General features: G+C 38.1%; 1 protein-coding gene across 6 annotated transcripts in view; it reads right to left on the bottom strand.

Annotated features, from left to right (window-relative positions):
* Window positions 1-18369, bottom strand: part of LOC115425612 (serine/threonine-protein kinase 10-like) — a 69543-nt gene that overhangs the window by 14544 nt on the left and 36630 nt on the right. For 2 of the 6 annotated variants that reach the window (XM_030143618.1, XM_030143705.1), the window contains exons 13-18: window positions 14929-15058; window positions 12245-12369; window positions 11180-11371; window positions 9282-9407; window positions 8196-8309; window positions 6917-7071 (exon numbers count right to left, since the gene is read on the bottom strand). In XM_030143618.1, coding sequence (XP_029999478.1) covers window positions 6925-7071; window positions 8196-8309; window positions 9282-9407; window positions 11180-11371; window positions 12245-12369; window positions 14929-15058 — 834 coding nt within the window. In that variant the 3' untranslated portion in view covers window positions 6917-6924. Of the gene's footprint in view, window positions 1-6528; window positions 6864-6886; window positions 7072-8195; window positions 8310-9281; window positions 9408-11179; window positions 11372-12244; window positions 12370-14928; window positions 15059-18369 lie in introns of those variants that run through there. The other 4 variants (XM_030143292.1, XM_030143368.1, XM_030143538.1 and 1 more) reach the window with 4 other exon arrangements.

Here is an 18369-nt window from a genome sequence, read left to right as displayed (position 1 = left end):
GTTAGCGTCATTAGCTGTTAGCCGCTCTGTATGCTAAGTACAGTGAGTTTTAAGTAAGTAAGTAAGTAAGTAAAGTAAATTTTATTTATAGAGCACTTTTCACAGACAGAGTCACAAAGTGCTTTATCAATTCAAATCAGAATCAAATTAAGTTTACAGAGACCCAACAGAATCCTTCAGGAGCAAACACTTGTGATTGGTGACAGTGGCGAGGAAAAACTTCCCTTTAACAGCAGAAACCTGGAGCAGACCCAGACTCCTGAAGGATGGCTGTCTGCCTTGACCAGTTGGGGTTAAAGTGAGAGAGAGAGAGTAAAGGAGGAGAAAAGAGAGAGCGATAGAGATATAGAGAGACTGGGGGGGGGGGGGGTGACACATGGAGTACGTTATGATGAATACATAGAGTGTAATCAGTCTGTGGTGGTCCTGGGTCAGGTGGGAGACTGAAAAGCCTTTTTGAACAGGAGGGTTTTGAGGTGTTTCTTAAAGCTCTCTACAGAGTCCATGGACCGTAGGTGTAGAGGAAGGTCATTCCATAGACGTGGTGCCACAGCTTTAAAAGACCTGTCACCGCGTGTGCTAAAACAGGTCCGTGGAACCATCAGCAGGTGCTGTCCTGAAGACCTGTTTTACAAAGACTTATTAAACTAACAGACTTTCTAATGTGCAGTGGACCAAGAGAGGGAGACTTTCTGCTGTGGACAGAGACATTCTGAGGTTCCATAAGTACATGTTCCATCCACCTGCTAAGCTAACTCCACCTTCTAAGCTAACTCCACCTGTCCAGTGTGCCCGGATCCGGTCAAGCACGCGCCTCATCTTCTCATCCATTCAAGGTTCTGTGAGTACTCTAGTGCACGTGCCAGTTTATATTCTGCTCATGCTCAGAAGTGAACAGGCCGTTTTGAACTGACATTTAAAGGTGTGCTTTTCTATTGTCCTGAATGTTTGTTTTATGTGGTTTAAACATTTCCAAATACTAAAATGTATTCTTTTGACCACATACTTTCTGTGTTGTGTTTCTAAGGGTTAAGTAGCTTTAAATAGGATTAAAACAAGAATATTCATTTATTCTTAGTGGGATAAATAAAAAACTAGCATTATTATATTACATGCTAAGTGGAGGCATAGTCATTTAAAACTCATTTAATAATTTCAAAGGTATGTATTTTTACTGTTTCTCCTGTTCACTGCTGAAGTTTAGTGATAACCAGAGTCTTTGATATAAACAGAGTCGTGACATTTCCATAGACTCCCACTGTACAAAATGGCGGATGAAATATGCACCTACTTCCTGGTTCTGGAGGGGCCGATAGTTCCAAACACTGAGTGTAACGCCGTCAGAACACATTCATTTCTATTGCAGCTGATCTAGCAATTCCAGCTCTAAGTTGATCAGATATGGTCATCTTTCCACTGATCCAGTGTATTTCCTGTAGTGTAAATTTGTGTTGTACATTCTGTTTTCTTTGGTCTGTGTTAACTTTTGTATACATTTCTATCTTAAACAACTGTTCTGTTGGATTTTCAGCTGTAGTCCTATAGTTAGGATAGTTTGACTTGTCCAGCTGTTCATATTGGACCACTAGAACTAGAATGGTGGAGTTTTCCCAGTTTGGGGGGGGTGTCCTGCCCCCTCAAATTAAAGTTTCCGAAGGAAGGGAAAAGCTGCACAACAGCAGGAGGCTTAGAGGACTGAGTAAAGCATTTTTAAGTTTCACTTTCACTCTGCGCATGCTCATTATGAGGTCCGGTAGAGACATTTATATTTATATATATCTATATATCTATATCTATAGATAGATGGATAGATAGATACTTTTTTTCACGTTAAACCAAGAAGAACATTTGCAGTCATTATTTCCAGGTTATGTTATTTCCCATTATTTTACTGTAGATCATATTAGTCTGTATGTGGAACCTGAACTAAAACAAGTTTGACACCTTTGACTTGTAATAATTTTAGTAGAATTTTTGCACTTTGCAAATTCATACTGTGGACCAGATTGGACCCTTTGGTGGGCCAGTTTTGGCCCGTTTGTTTTCTTCTCCTGCTCTAGTGCATCTGTGGACAGGTTTGTCCATCCCACATCCACAGGCTGGTGTGGATCAGTGCCTTTCACTGCTCTAGTGTCCCATGTGTCACTGGAAAGAACTACTGTACTTTCCAGGCTATAAGTTGCACCTGACTAAAAGCTGCAGGTGTCCATGTTGTGACATGAGAAATTTACACAGAAAGATGGTAACCAGAAAGATTATTTAAATATTTATTTTCATACTTTAACTGCTTTTTTTCCAAACAGTGCCTGTAACACATCAGTAAAACGGCAGGAACACGACTGGTTCAAAAACCCAGAAAAGTCATTGATCGCTATCTTCATCTTCCTTCTGCTCATTAAACCACTGCAGTCGTCTTCTTCAGTGTTGGAGTTGAACAGCCTCAAATTCTCCGTCACACTCCTTCTACGTCTCTCCTCCGTTGTTGCTCAGTGGCACTTTCGTGCTGCAGCTCTGTTTCCTTCTTAGACAGACACATCGATTGGTTTTAACTTAAAAGCTGCAAAATATGCATTTCTTCGTGAGTTGATGATGAGGGTTTGTGCATGACACGCAAAATGATTGTTAAAAGTTAAGATTAAAACTTCTCCTCTTCATCACCTCTTCCACCTGTCTGTCTCACTTTTGTACTTCCTGCTAGAGCGCCCCCTGGTGGCTGTTAGCCCGTATAAATCTATACTGGAGCTGCATTGCTGTATAAGCCGCGGGGTTCAAAACGAGAAAAAAGTAGCCGCTTATAGTCCAGAAAGTACGGTAAGTCTTTTCTTCCAGACTGATCTGGAACTTTTCCAGTTGCACCAACAGTGACAGTTACAGTCATTAAATAAAATAGGCGCCAATACATACACATTTAAAGAGTTTTTCCAGTGAAAAACTATGAAAACCTGACATGTTCACTATTTTATTAAAAAACGCCTGGACGCTCCGGACTGGACATGAGTAGAGGACATGTCCAGGCAAAAGAGGACGTTTAGTCACCCTAGTATTGAGACGGTTTCTCTGTTGGGAGGGGTTACCATGAGCGTGAGCGGGGACACGTACTTTGGCACAAGAGCGGTACCAGCCTTATCAAACCTATGCTTGGAGTCCGAGGTCTGAACGGACCGCACTGACCACCTACTAAATGTCTGACTCATAGAAAATTACAAACAGACTTTTTTATTGACCACCTGTGGGGAAAAAAAAACTATTATAAATTTAGTTTTATCTTTGCGTCCCCTGGGACTCATTTATTCATATTTTTTGCATCCTTTTCTAATTTTAATGCGTATAGGACACAGGAGTAGATGAAACACTGCCGTAGTCACAAGTGTTTTTATTTTCTCCTGTGGCCCCAGCACACCATCCTATGAAATATTTCATTTTATGTAATAAATATGTCATAGGGTTAGAATATATTAAATCTACAGATATTTTTGAGATCCTTTTTTTGGGAAACAGAACCATCAGTGCCGGTACAGAACAAAGGACACAAGTGTCGTACACAGGAAAATGTTTATTTACACCAATTGAAAATCTACCGTACACAGGTCATTCTAAAAACTATACATTTAATTCTTGAAATGTCTTAAAATGCATAATCATTCTGATATGGATATGGTGGATTCAGTTTACAGTTCTGGAGAATCGAACAGAATAAGGACTGATCTAGTTTCTGATCTGAACCGAACCCGGGGTGGTTTCATATAAATACTGAAGCTACTGATAAAGTAACGCTATGTAAAAGGTGCACAGCACGCCTTCACTGTGGCTTTGAAAACACCAGCTGCATCAACATACATGTTTGAGTGCACTTTAAAGCCAATTAGAGCAAAAAAAAAACAAAAACAAAAAAACAGAAAAACTAGATGAAAAAATGAACCAAGAGGAAGTGAAGACGAACCTAAACCAGTCAGGTCCGAAACAAACGGGTTTACGACTGCATCAAATGGGTTTGTTCTATAAAAATAATAAACCGTTAAAAAAAAGTTAAGGCCCACTTTTTATGCAAATACTTGGATAAAAATGCTTTTATATTGTTATTGAGCCTGTTTCCATGACCATAAAAATCTGATGTCATCAGATAATTGTAATAATTATATCTGACGTGTTTACATTCACTTACCTACATCTGAAAATACATGAAACATAAACGATGGGGCCTCAGACGGTGCCCTGAGGGATCCCATCCTCCATTTAATGAAACACAGATTCAGGATCGCTAGAATAATCGGATAACGCCACAAATCAGAGAATGATCGCAGTATTAGTGTGGATGTAAACGGGATCATTGGATCCTCTGTCCTACGAGTTCTGAACCAGCTGATCACATGTCAGTCACATGACCATCAGACCCCGCCATTAGTGGATTTGGAACTTTACAGTCTGAGTTTGGAGCTGGTGAATGTTTTTTTACTAAACAAAACTATTTAAACTTCCAGTATCCGGGTGAGCATATTACGCACACTTTGTACTTCATGTAATTAAAGGTCGTATTATTTTTCACAATTTGTTTTAGGTCAGAATTCAAAAGTTGTTCCTTTTTTCATGATTGTTTAAATTCTGATCCATCCACTAAAATCATCCCATAATAAACTATTAAATTCCTACACCCTTCTGCCAAGTGAGTACAAAATACACACTGACACATTTAACATTAGAGGTAGACCGATATATTGGCCGGCCAATATATCGGTCTGATACATTGATATTTTTCAATATCTGTCATTGGCTTTTAATATTTTTGTTTGAAAGCCGATATTTGAGCTGTAGTAAAAATGTTATCAGATATTTGATCAGGCACCTGAAGTTCAATAAATGTTAAAGAGTAATATGTGTACGTGTATTCATAATTTCATTTATTTTGCTGCATAAAAGTCTTTAATTGGAGTGTTTCAATTGCATTTTACGGTCAATGTGCTTTAAAAAAAAAAGGCCTTAAATATCGGCCTCAAAATTCAACTTTAGTTATTGGCCATTGACAGACCAAATTTTACAAAATCGGCACCGGCCTTAGAAAAACCCATATCAGTCGACCTCTATTTAGTGTTTAACATTTGACCTAGCACAAAAAATAATAATGAATATGAACCAATGTTGGTGTTAATCACTGACATACGACAGGATGAAAACAATGTAAAAAAAAAAAACAACCAATCCAATTTTTAGGAATATTGTGTAAAAAAAAAAAAAGTGTTGTTTTTTGCATTAAAAATATGGTTTCTTTCCATTACAAACATGGCATTTAAAGGGTTAAAAATATGACAGTTATTGAGTATTTGGTTTTTTGTTTATGGCTCAAGCTGATGAAATACAAAAAAAAAAGTAAAAAAACTGTATGAAACCTTTTTGACATGACTTTGGGCCTGTGCAGATGATGCAATGTAAAGGGTTAAAGGTGCATTCTGTCTTCATCCCTGAATACGACTCCTGTAAATCCAGAACTGTTCATAAATCCATTGGACTGGAGTCAAAACCAGACCGAACAGGTGCACAAATGCTCCTTTGTTTTCATGACAGGTCTGGTTTTCTGTTGCCATGGTGATTTTCTGTAGTGTTTGGATGTAAACTCCTCCGACTCACTCACAGGTTCAACCATTTACTGCTCGTTGTGAAATAGTCATTATTAGTCCAAATAGGAAGGCAGTCTGAAGGAAAACCCTGAAGAAAAGAAGCTTTTGTGTTGGAAATGTCCCTGAACATTGCACTTCCACCTCCTAAACTCTACCACAGACACGTATGAACTCTGTCGTAAAAATACCAGCATCATTCCACACAGATGTGAAGATGCTGCACATTTTGTTTTTTGTTTTGTTTTTTTAGCAGAAACACATTCCATTCAAAGGTTGACTAGAAATCATGAGGTTGCCATTTGAGATTTGCCACAAACCAGTTCATTACTTTACATCTAAATGGTATAAAAATGCAATTTAGGTTTTTTTTGTTTTTTGTTTTTTTAGTGCAAATGTCTAAATGAGAACAAACTGAGCAGCAAATGATCAGAAACGTTTACATTTAATAAACTAAAAATACACCATGTGCCCAAAAGTCTGTGGACCCATTGAATCCAGGTGTTTCTGTTCTAACAGGGCTCTGGGATCCAAAACAATAAGGACTAATGTCAGAATAGAGTTTTATATTATGGGATAGATATACTCTTGATTATTAATATTGATGTTTGTGTGTCTGATCCTTCTGAGCAGGACATCTGACCGCTGGAGACATGATGTGTCCATAGATTGATGTCCATAGAGTTGATAAACATCAATATTTCACTGTAGTTTAATGGTAGATTTTTCTTCCTCAGTCAGATGTGATGAAAGTCGATGGAAATTATTTACAATCAGAGCAGGAAAAATACTAGAGACATTTAGAGACAGAACAATGAAAATCAGAGTCGGAGAAAAAAAAGAAAAATCAATGTTGAGAGAAATCAAGTCCAAACCATCTGAGTCATTTTAGAAACAAAGATAATAATCGAACCCAAACGAACTGATGCACTGATATCTATCCCATAATATAAAACTCTATTCTGACATTAGTCCTTATTGTTTTGGATCCCAGACCCCTGTTAGAAAAGAAACGCCTGGATTCAAAGCGTCCACAGACTTTAGTCCATATAATGTATATAATTCTGCAGGCACTGGATTCTGTATAAAAATGGAACTGTTTGGACAGAATGTCCTCTACAGGTAAAAATGAGTCAAATGTGTTTTGTTTCTGGTCCAGACAAACAGATGAAGCTCCGTCATCTGATTGGTCAGAGGATGAGTTGAAGGCAGCACAGGCTCGGTCTGTACGTCTCGGTGTGGTCGTGTGTATGTATGTATATATATATAAATATATATATACATATATGTATATGTATATATATGCATATGTATGTGGTTAGAAGCCGGTGGAGTGGACGCTGGGGATGGGGTAGAACTTGGAGATGCGGCTCTGGGTGGACGGGTTAAGGCACTCGGACTCCCCGCTCATCTTAAAGAACACCTCCTGCTCCTGCAGCTTCCGGGCAAACTCCTCCTCCAAGGCCTGAGCAAACAGACAGGTTCACACATTCAACCCAGGTTCCACTATAAACCTCATCTGTTTTCATGAAGAAGGCTAATGACGTTCATTTTGTCTTCTGTTAATCTAATTATACTTTTCTTTTTGTTCAGACGAGGTCTAGTTTTTAGATGTGTCCTCCTTGACTCCAGTCTTCCTCAGAAGCCTCATCCTGGATGACTGGAGACTGGAGCCACAGTTGAAAACATCTAAAAACTAGACCTCATCTGAACAAAAAGAAAAGTATTATCTCATCTGTTTTCCCTTCATATGCAAGTCACAGGGGTCTAACATACGGCCCCTGGGCCAGACCCCCCACCCCCCAGAGTCCAAGCCCCCCATCAAAAGCAAAAGTTACACTGACAATATTAATCATTTTAGTTCAGGATTCAAATACTATCACAATAACATATAAATACTGACAACTACAAATTCTTCTCTATTAGTGTAAAACAGTAAAATTTCATGACCATTTATAAACTATCCTTTCAAAATAAAATGTGTCGCTTGAACAAATAGGAACAACCTGAAATGTCTTAAAGGAAAAGTGGAATTGTACTAGTATTCTGCCTGTTATTAAATGTTTGGTGTATTCATAGATCCACTGTGGTTTGTTCATTTTTAATGTAATTGTTAAAAGTTGCACTTTTCTTAATAAATTTCAGGTTGCACATGTTTTTTAAAGGATAGTTTATCAATGTAAACATGTTCATAATGTCATTTTAGTTCTGTCACGTACTAAAGTACACAAAAATGTTGTAAAATACAGAAAAATATGCTGAAATACACCAAAAATATACAAAAATGTTGTAAAATACAGAAAAATATGCTGAAATACACTAAAATACCCCAAAAATTATGCTAAAATACAGGAAAAAAATGTAATAAAATATACTGAAATGATCAAAATAATTTCTAAAATACTCAAAAGTATGCTGTAAAACACCAAAACACACAAAAATGTACTACCAGACATTAAAATGTTCAAAGATGCACAAAGATACACAGAAAATATACTAAAATACACTGTGAATGTAGTAAAACACACAGTAAATCCACTAAACTCCATTTTTTTGCGTTGTTTTGTGGTGCGGCTGTAACAGTCCTACCTTCTTCCTGGGTCGGAGCTTCTCCCTCCACTCCTTCAGTTCCACACTGTGCTCCTCGTCCAGCTCCTTCAGTTTCTGGGTCTCGTGTTCAATCAGCAGGTGGCACTTCTCGTTCTGAAATCCACACAAACGTCTGTTAAGTGTGGACTTAAAATGCCTGTGCACAGATGTGACATTCAGAAGATGTTTGCAGATGTCCCACAAACCACCCAGAGCACGTCATCTGCACTGTGTCCAAGTCATGTCCAAATGTTTTTAATATAGTTGTTTTTTTTTTTTTTGTTTGTTTTTTTACAACTTTATCATTTTATAAGCATATTTCACAACGGACTGAAATGCATTAATTACACGGGTTGTTGTCCCCCATTCTCACCCCCCTCCCTTTTCCAGGTGGTACCCACATAAATACAAAGTACATCCAATAAATACAAGTGGTACTATTACTATTACTACTACTACCACCACTACTACTACAACTACATCTACTACTACTACTACAACAACTACTACCACTACTACAACTACTACTACTGCTACTGCTACCACTACTACAACTACTACTACTACTAGATAGATAGATACATTATTGATCCCGAGGGAAATTCAAAAATGAACAACTTTTGAATTCAGACCAAAAACAAACAGTGTAAAATAATCTGACCTTTAATAACACGAAGTGTACAGTGTGTTTAATACATTCACCTGGACACCAGAGGGTTAAAGTGTGTTTAATACATTCACCTGGACACCAGAGGGTTAAAGTGTGTTTAATACATTCACCTGGACACCAGAGGGTTAAAGTGTGTTTAATACATTCACCTGGACACCAGAGGGTTAAAGTGTGTTTAATACGTTCACCTGGACACCAGAGGGTTAAAGTGTGTTTAATACGTTCACCTGGACACCAGAGGGTTAAAGTGTGTTTAATACGTTCACCTGGACACCAGAGGGTTAAAGTGTGTTTAATACGTTCACCTGGACACCAGAGGGTTAAAGTGTGTTTAATACGTTCACCTGGACACCAGAGGGTTAAATCTGTCCAGATGGATGCAGCTGTATGTACAGGTGCAGTAAATGCATGCGTACCTGCAGCTGCTGCAGCTCTCGGATGTTGGCGTCACACTGCAGCTGCAGGTCTCTCATCTGGTTTTCGTGTTTCTGGTGCTGGTGGAGTCTCTCGTTCTTCTGTCTCTTTTCCTCTTGTGCTGCAAACTGGACACACACTCAAATGATTAGTCTTAGATTTGTAGAAAAGTGGAGTCATTGGATGTTTCCTCTACAGCAGGAGCATCTAACATCTGGGAGAAATGGCCCGTGGTCCAGAACCGGCCCTCCAAAGGGTCCGATCCGGCCCCAGGATGAATTTGTGAAATGGAAAAATGACACTGAAGATCAAGGATGTTCAAATAATTTTAGCTCAGGTTCCACATTCAGACCAGTCTGATCTGAAGTGGATTATAGCAGTTATAACATATAAATGATGTCAACTCCAAATTCTGTCTTTGTTTTGGTGTAAAAAAGTATCATTAAAAGAAAATATTTACAAACTATCAGGAATAATGAGAACAAATCTGAACAAAATGAACTGTCTTCATATAAATCAGTGCAATTGTTCCAATATTCTGTCTGTTATGAAATGTTTTGTGTGTATTTGTAGATTCACTGTATCTGTACGATGTAATAAACATGCATAAATGATAAACTGAAGCACAATATTGGTGCAAATTTACACTTATTTATATTAAGACATTTTATTTTGTTCATGTTATAGACAGTTTTTTAAAGTATAGTTTCTGTAGATGTAAACATGTTCATTATGTAATTTTACATATTTCACTAAAACAAAGAGAAACAATTATAGTTGACATTAATTGTATGTTGTTGTGTTATTTCATATGAGACCATATTGGTCTGTATGTGGAACCTGAACTAACAGGACTGTTGATGTTAACAGGGTTCATACACATTTTTCAAGGTCAAATTCAAGCACTTTTCAAGGACTTTTAAGGGCCATGTTCACATTTTTTCCAGCACAGTACCTTATCTTTGAAGTAAAACACATCTCTACAGGAACACTCAGGATTAGTTTTTTCCACATTTTATCACAATGATGTACATTGATTTATGTTATAAACATCTAAAATTATGTTCAGTTTTAGCCAAACATTCAGAAATTACCATGTATGGTGTATGTTTTATTTTTGTGTGTGTGTATAAATAACACTTTATATTCATGCACTTTGTCTAAGTGAGTGTGGGTTGATCTACGGGGGCACCTGTCTGTTGATTTCTCTTATTCAGGTCATTTTTCAGTGTTTTTTTTACTTTGTACTGCCTTTCATGTATTTTTATGCTGAGCTCTTGCAACTTGTTTTCCAATGCAGTTTTTCTGCTAATGGTAATTTTTTTTCTGATTCTGATTAAAGGAGAACACAAGGTTTTATCCAAAAAAAGGGAATCCAGATAGTGTTCTTCACACACTTACACTGAGACAACGATGAATATCAAACTGTACCTGGAGTCGACCTGACAACACCTGGAATTTAGGGTTTTTGACAAACAGTTTTATTTTTCTAAATGTGTCACCTCTGTGTAAGTAGCTTTGGTTTACGTTAATATTAGAAATAAATAAATCACATCACAGTTAAAATTTCAAGGACTTAAACTAAAATTCAAGGACTTTCTAGACCTTAAAAACACAATAATGAAATTCGAGCATTTTTAAGGATTTCAAGCACCCGTATGAACCCTGTGTTAATATCTTCAGTGGAATTTTTTGTATTTCAGGGGCAGGATGGGACTCTGGTGGGCTGGTTTTGGGTTTTGGGCTGTGGGCGTTATGTTGGACCCCCTCTACAGTACCCCATGGGTCCACTTGTATTTCAGGGGCAGGATGGGACTCATTGGTGGGCTGGTTTTGGGCCGTGGGCCTTTGACACCCCCCCTCCTGCTCTACAGTACCCCAAGGGTCCGTTTGTGCGCACCTGTTTGACTCTGTCCCTCTCCTGCTCGGGACTGATGGCGGCCCCGGTGATGCGCAGACTCTTCTTGAACATGGCCATGCGGGTCTTGGCCTCGCTGCGCTGGATCTTGGGCAGTCGGGTTCTCTCCTGCGTCTGCTTGTTCTTCATCTCCTCGATCAGACGCTGGTTATAGCGCTGCATCTGCTCCATCTCCTGAACGGACCACAGTAAAGCACACAGGTTGGGTGGAGGACTGATGGAACCGTGCACAAACACTGGGTTCTCTACAGATGTTTGACCTACAGTCACTTCCATCAGTGTATGCTCATGCAGTCGCTCCTAGTAAAGTTAAATAATCCTGTATAACTTTAATTATGTTAAACTAGCGGCATTGCACCTGTATGCCCTCCTGTGCTGCAATACACGTTGGACAAAGACGTGCAGAACGTCCCTTATAGTAGGATAATCCTGTATAATGTGAATTAAATTCAATAATCCTGTATAATGTGAATTATGTTCAATAATCCTCTGCAGTTGGTGCAACAACAATGTACTATTTATTCAATATTTATCAAAAATAAATGCACTATATTTATAGACACATTCACAGACATACACACAGTTAATAATGTTAATAATGTGTCTATTCATACTTACCTCCGTCAGGAGGTATTGTGATCACTTTGCTTTGTGTGTTTGTGTGCATGTGTGTTTGTTAGCAAGATAAGTCAAAATGTTATGGATGGATTTTCATGAAATTTTCAGGAAATGGTGATACTGGCACAAGGAACAAATGATTAAATTTTGGCAGGGGGTGGCAGATCTTTCTTGGCTGAGGTCTGCGCTCTCCGAGTGCTTTTCTTGTTTGTCTATTTTTATTTTATTCTACTTTTAGTTCTAATGTTATTAACTTTTGTAAATTTTAATATTGTTTTAATATTTTCTCATTTTACATACTGTTTTTGTAATTTTATATTTGCTCTATTCTTATTTTCTGACATATTGTACTCTTAAGCTATTCTACTCTACTCTATCTTACTCTGTTCTATTCTATGCTGTTCTATTGTGTGTGTATAGTTCCTGTACCTTCTCGTGTCTCTTCAACAGCTGATGTCTCTGCATAAAGTACTGGTCTTTGAGCTGCTGTTTGAACAGCTGGTGTTTCTCCTGCAGGTGGCGCTCTTCCAGCTCCCACATGGCAGCCTCTCTTGCTGCACAGAAACACAAACACACATCATTTTTCCTGCAGATGGCGCTCTTCCAGCTCCCACATGGAAGCCTCTATCTGCATACAAACACATAATTTCTCCAGCAGATGGCGCTCCTCTCTTGCTGCACAGAAACACAAACACACATCAGTGCACATTAAGGCCGCTGACAATCATCACATTTTAACCCGTAAAGACCCACAAACACTTCTGCAGCACTTCCAAAAGGAATTTTACTGTATTTTCAACCTTTCTTTAGTGATTTATCACCATTTATTATTATAATCTGCATTTTCAGTGACAATGGCTCTTTCTATATTTCATTCACTGATCATGTAGATGGGTTATTTTTTTTATCAAAAACAGAGAAAACTGAATAAACAGTGTCTTTTTCAGTCCAATCTGTCATTAATTGACCATAAACCCAGTGTGTCCATCCACTGGCATTGATCCAACTCCATGGGTTTATTAATTTTTCTTCAGTTTAATTCAGTTTGTGGCTTATTTAGTTGTTGCTTCTTATTTTTTGTTGATTTTGTGTTAATTTTGTTAATTTTATTGATCACTTTGGCTGTTTTTGTCCATTTTCTTTTTTTATTCTTTTTTTTTTTTACACTTTATTTTGGTCATTTTTGGCTTATTTCATGGTACTTATTACTTTGTGCATTTTTTTTGTTCATTATATTTACCTTTTAATTTTATATATTTATATATATTTATATATATATATGTGTGTGTGTGTGTGTGTGTATAAGGCCAGTGTGTCCATCCACTGGCATTGATCCAACTCCATGGGTTTTACTGGTGAATCAGTGTTGTAGAAGATGACGGTGTTTCCACGGTAACTACGGAGCCTCTAAATATGATTATATCTGATGACCATGACAATATGAAGACCTGTATTTGACACCAATTATTGACATGGATTGATAGAATTAGTGGATCAACAGGAATTAAACAGTTTAGATCAGTAGATGGTTTAGGTTAAAGGTGGACGTTTGGGTCTTTAAGGGTTAAAGGAGGACGTTTGGGTCTTTAAGGGTTAAAGGAGGACGTTTGGGTCTTTATGGGTTAAAGGAGGACGTTTGGGTCTTTATGGGTTAATAACAGAAACAAGCTGGAGCTGACAACATACATTTGGGCCCAAATCAGCTCATTAAAAGCACAAGGTTGAATGTTTCAGATCCTTATCTGAAGCGACATCAGCTTCACTAATGAGACCTGAGCTTTGAAGGATCTGAAGTATTTCTATTCCCAGTCCAAGCGCTTTACCAGACCCTAAAGTTACAACCTCCCGTGACTGGGTTCACACAGCATTTCTAAGAACTGTTGTTTGTGCAGCTCCAGCCATATTAACTGTAGGATTAGCCCCCCCCCCTCCCAAAGGGAACGAATTCACTGCAAATGTGGTGTTTAGGCTCATTTATGATGGTTCCCTAAAAACGTTCTGCTGCCATTTATGAACCTTTATGCCCTCCTCACATTTACCACCCTCTGGTTACTTTTATACATCTATTCAGCTACTTCAGTCCTGATCGAAACTACCACATATTCAACAGTTTTCAGGATTTTAACCCTTTAAATGCCTGTTTAATTAAATAAAATTAAATATTTTCCATATAATTAAATTAGGGCGATGGAATATTGGTTATGATTAGAACCATGGATCAAAAATGTCCTACTGACTTCCATTCAAAGCACATGTTTAATCCCCCCATTAAACTATAGAATCATACATTCACTAATGTCAGCTGGACATGAACGCCTCCTCACGTCGTATTTCCACATCAAAAAAATGTTGGTCCGTGGACTGTCGCAATGAAAATGACCTTGGACCTTTTCAACATGGTGGAGAGCAATGAGGGATTCATGGCCAACGATAAAAGACGGTTTTATTATTAATGTTCTGATGCTGTTGACGGATGATGACCAGCCTGACCGTGCTGAGTGCTGATCCCTGTTTGTTCACTGTTGGTGATGACCAAACAATCAGTGAGGATAAAAAAAAAAAAAGCCAAAATCATGTCACACACAAAGTAATAACACTGAAGAATACATAGTAGAACCTAGCAGTATGAATTTTCGGGTTGTTTTTAGGTGATTTATTGGGTGATTTTTGGGTGGTTTTTAGGTGATTTATCGGGTGGTTTTTAGGTGATTTAGTGGGTGTTTTTAGGTTATTTTTGGGTGGTTTTTTGGTGATTTTTGGGTGGTTTTTAGGTTATTTTTTGGGTGGTTTTTAGGTTATTTATTGGGTGGTTTTTAGATGATTTTTGGGTGGGTTTTATTTGGTGTTTTTTAAGGTGTTTGGGTGGTTTTAGGGTAACTTTTAGGTGATTTCTGAGTGCATTTTGGGTGGTTTTTAGGTAAATTTTTTTTGGGGTGGTTTTAGGGTGATTTCTGAGTCATTTTAGGGTATTTTTTGGTGATTTTGGTCATGGAACAAGCTAAACTCATACGATGAGGTTCTACTGTATTAAAGCTGAAACCCTGAGGATCCACTCGTCCCTCATCGGTCCCAGTACATCCCAGGACTGTGAAAGCATCATGGCCAACTCTTACCTCGCAGAAGCTGCTGCTTGTGGTTGAGGCAGTCTCTCTCGATGGTGGCCAGCTCATGTTTGTGTTGCTGGATGATTTTCTTCAGAGCGCTGTCCAGATCCTGCTGCTGTTTCTGAAGAAACTCTTGCTCCTGGACGATAGAAATTGTAAATGTTGTGAGGTGATGACATGTATTTAATGTTCCAGAAACACCACAGATGTGTCAGATGAGCTATCAGACTAGGACTGAGCCTCTAGTCTCAATAACCAATGACACCTCTGTAACTGGTTTAAAAAAAAAAAAAAAAAAAACACTGGCAGCTGTAAAAAGAATTGTCTTTTCTTGCAACTAAACCAGGAGTGTCAAACATGCAGCTTGTGGACCAAAAGTGGCCCGCCACAGTCTTTGATCCGTCTCCTGAATTTGCAAAGTGCAAAAATTACACCTAAAATATTAAAGATGTCAAATTCGTTTTAGTTCAGGTTCTACATTCAGACCAATGTGACCTCTAGTGAAATAATAACCTAACCTAATAATATAGTACAATTTTACTAATATTCTGCCTGTTATTTATTGTTTTGTGTATTTGTAGATCCACTGTGATCTGTACGTTGTAATGTACATGTACAAAAATAAACTGAGGCAGAATATGGTTAAAATTGCAGGTTGTTTAGGTTATTCTCCTTTTAATGTCATTTTCTTTTCTCACACTAAAATTATTATTTATATGTTATTCTGTTATTATTGTGCTAGTCTGTCCCACTTCAGATGGTGTTGGGTTGTTATGTGGCCCCTGAACTGACCTGTGATCAGGACTGGAGGCTAAACACAGCTTGGACTGATGAACCAGACAGTCGACAACAACATTAAAGACTGTTTCACCTGCTTAAGTCACATTAATCCAACCTACTTGGCTCGAACCTGACCATTCTATACCCACAGTTATAAATACCACTGTGACATTTACAGACTATAATAAAACAGGGCCTGGACAGCAGGGCTACAGCCACATTACTCATTTAACAGCATAGAGGTGTGAAAACAGACACATAACTTCCCAATCCCACGTATTATCATAACGAGCTTGTTTCTGCTCGTCGCCTCTGCAATTAGAAGGAAGTCGCAACCAATCTGAAGCCAATACTGAGGCGGAAAAGAGGAAGCACAGCCAATTTCTGCCTCCTACTAAAACAATTACCATACTTTCAGGACTATATGCTCACACCGTCTCCAACGTCTCACCATCGTTTCATTGATGCTTAGCTTACATGCAGCAGCTCTATTTCCTTCTTTATCAGCCAGATCAATCGTTAGCCCAGAAAACATAAATTAGCCACATCATTTTAGAGCTGCTGGTTCAGTGTGTGAAAAAAAGTAGCAGCTTATAAACGGAAAAGTACAGTACTTCAAATAAACATTATGTGATTCCAAAATGACAGTGACTCTTAGCATTTGCCAAAAAAAAAAGGTAATAAAAAAACTAAATAACATAACAGCCCTCAGCCAGAATGGACAGGTGGACAGACAAACGATAAAACGATTACAATACAAACTAAAAACCACAGGATTTTAGCCTTTTTAACACATTTTCAGCTTTTCTGCAAAACATGACCTTTTATCCCATTTGTGAGTTAAATTATTTGAATGCTGTTCTGTCTGTTAACACAAGACGTTATTACCATCAAAGATCTGTTTTTACAGTAAAAGCTTGGTCATTCTTTTCTTCTTTTACTTACTTATGTAACATCGACACTCATTTTGGCAGTTCTACTAATACACAGAGCAGTCAGTAGTGACGTGTTTGTAATTCGGTGTAATCAAGCAGAATGGAGGATTTATTTTTTAACTCTTAGATCCAAAAGTGTCTGGATTTATTTTCTATTTTGGTCCATGAAAAAAAATGATTTCATGCTTTCATGTTTCTTTTAACATTTTAAAAATTAAAAAGCAAAGTATAAACAGTATATAATCTATTGTATATACTAGTAATAGACCAGTGTCTTCATCCATTTAGTGAGTGAGTCCTTTGGTTTTACTATTGAATCAGTCAAAGGTTCTGATGTAATTCCATCGTAAATGAATGTGGGTCATTTGGACCCACCTGTGAAAGTTTGGGACAGTAATACAAAAATGACAATCACATACACTGACTGCCCAGCCAAAAAAAAAGAAAAAAGAAAAACATGCAATATTAGACTGCACCACCTTTGGTTTTGATTCCAGGAAACATTCACTGGATTTAACTAAACACATAGTTGGGATCCTTCGATGGGTTAGTACTGCAGTGGTTCCGAATGTTTGAACTGGAACAGGTTACTGAACTCTAACTGATGCAGTCCGTGTCCTCTCATGTCCTTTACGTCATAGACTGGACAGTGCCAGGACTGATCAGGATCATCAGGCTTGTGACAGAATGGTTCAGGGTAGGGATGTCACAATACCAAAAATTCAGGCATCGATACTGATACCACTAAAAGTACACAATTCTCGATACCACACCAATACCACGGTTAAGAAAAAAAAAAGATCGATTGAATGGTATCGTAAGTATCGGTTCTCATGACATCTGTAGTTCAGGGACACTCAAACATCATTTACACATGGGTCACATCTCCATAAAGTCCACACTCTAATGTGGGATGTGAAGACTTTATGCAGTTGTCCGATTCTACATCATCAATAATCAAGAATTAATGCAATTATGGATGGAACATATATTATGAACCTTATTGTGACATGACGTAAACTTTATGTGGGGAAAACAGATGTGACAGTGAACGTCTCCTGGAATCAAAACCAAAGGGGGTGGAGTCAAATATGGCATGCAACTTTTTTTTTAGGCCGGGCAGTGTAAAATCTAAAAAGGGTCAATTAAAAATGTAAATATCATGATGACTCACTGATGCATCTAAGGACTACTCCAAAGGGAAAAACACACAATTTAATAACTATCAGTAGGGCTGGGTATCATGGCCAATTTCCATAATTGATTTGATTTTGATTCACAAATTTCTGAATCGATCAATCACGATTTGATTCGATCCAGTATTGATTGATTGACTCAGATTAATTTAGTGATACCAAAGTACAATTTTGAGTTGTAACCTGATTATTTGACTATTGCAGTCATGCAACACATCAATACTGGTATCAATATTGATATTAGAAAGGAAATAAATATGACATTTCAGCAGGAAGTAGCTGAATCTGCTCTGAAATAATGAACGGGACAGAAACGTTGCCATGTTTCTCCAGTGGCTCAGAACGGACTTCTTCGTCATCTTTCTTGTGTTTTATGGCTGGAGGCTTCTCCACACTGGGGGGGGGGGTTTAGTGTAGCGGTTGGACATTGCTGCTTAGCTGAGAGTATGGATCCAAGTTAACATTCCGAGAATGGCCGGCTTCCGCGACTCGTCTCGGAGAACCTCTGGGGGGCCAGTTCATTCACACTGCGGGTTCCA

This window comes from Sphaeramia orbicularis, chromosome 1 (genome assembly GCF_902148855.1).
Source record: "Sphaeramia orbicularis chromosome 1, fSphaOr1.1, whole genome shotgun sequence".
NCBI lineage: Eukaryota > Metazoa > Chordata > Actinopteri > Kurtiformes > Apogonidae > Sphaeramia > Sphaeramia orbicularis.
Note: the sequence above shows the minus strand (reverse complement) of the source record. Positions and strands in the feature narration are given on the sequence as shown.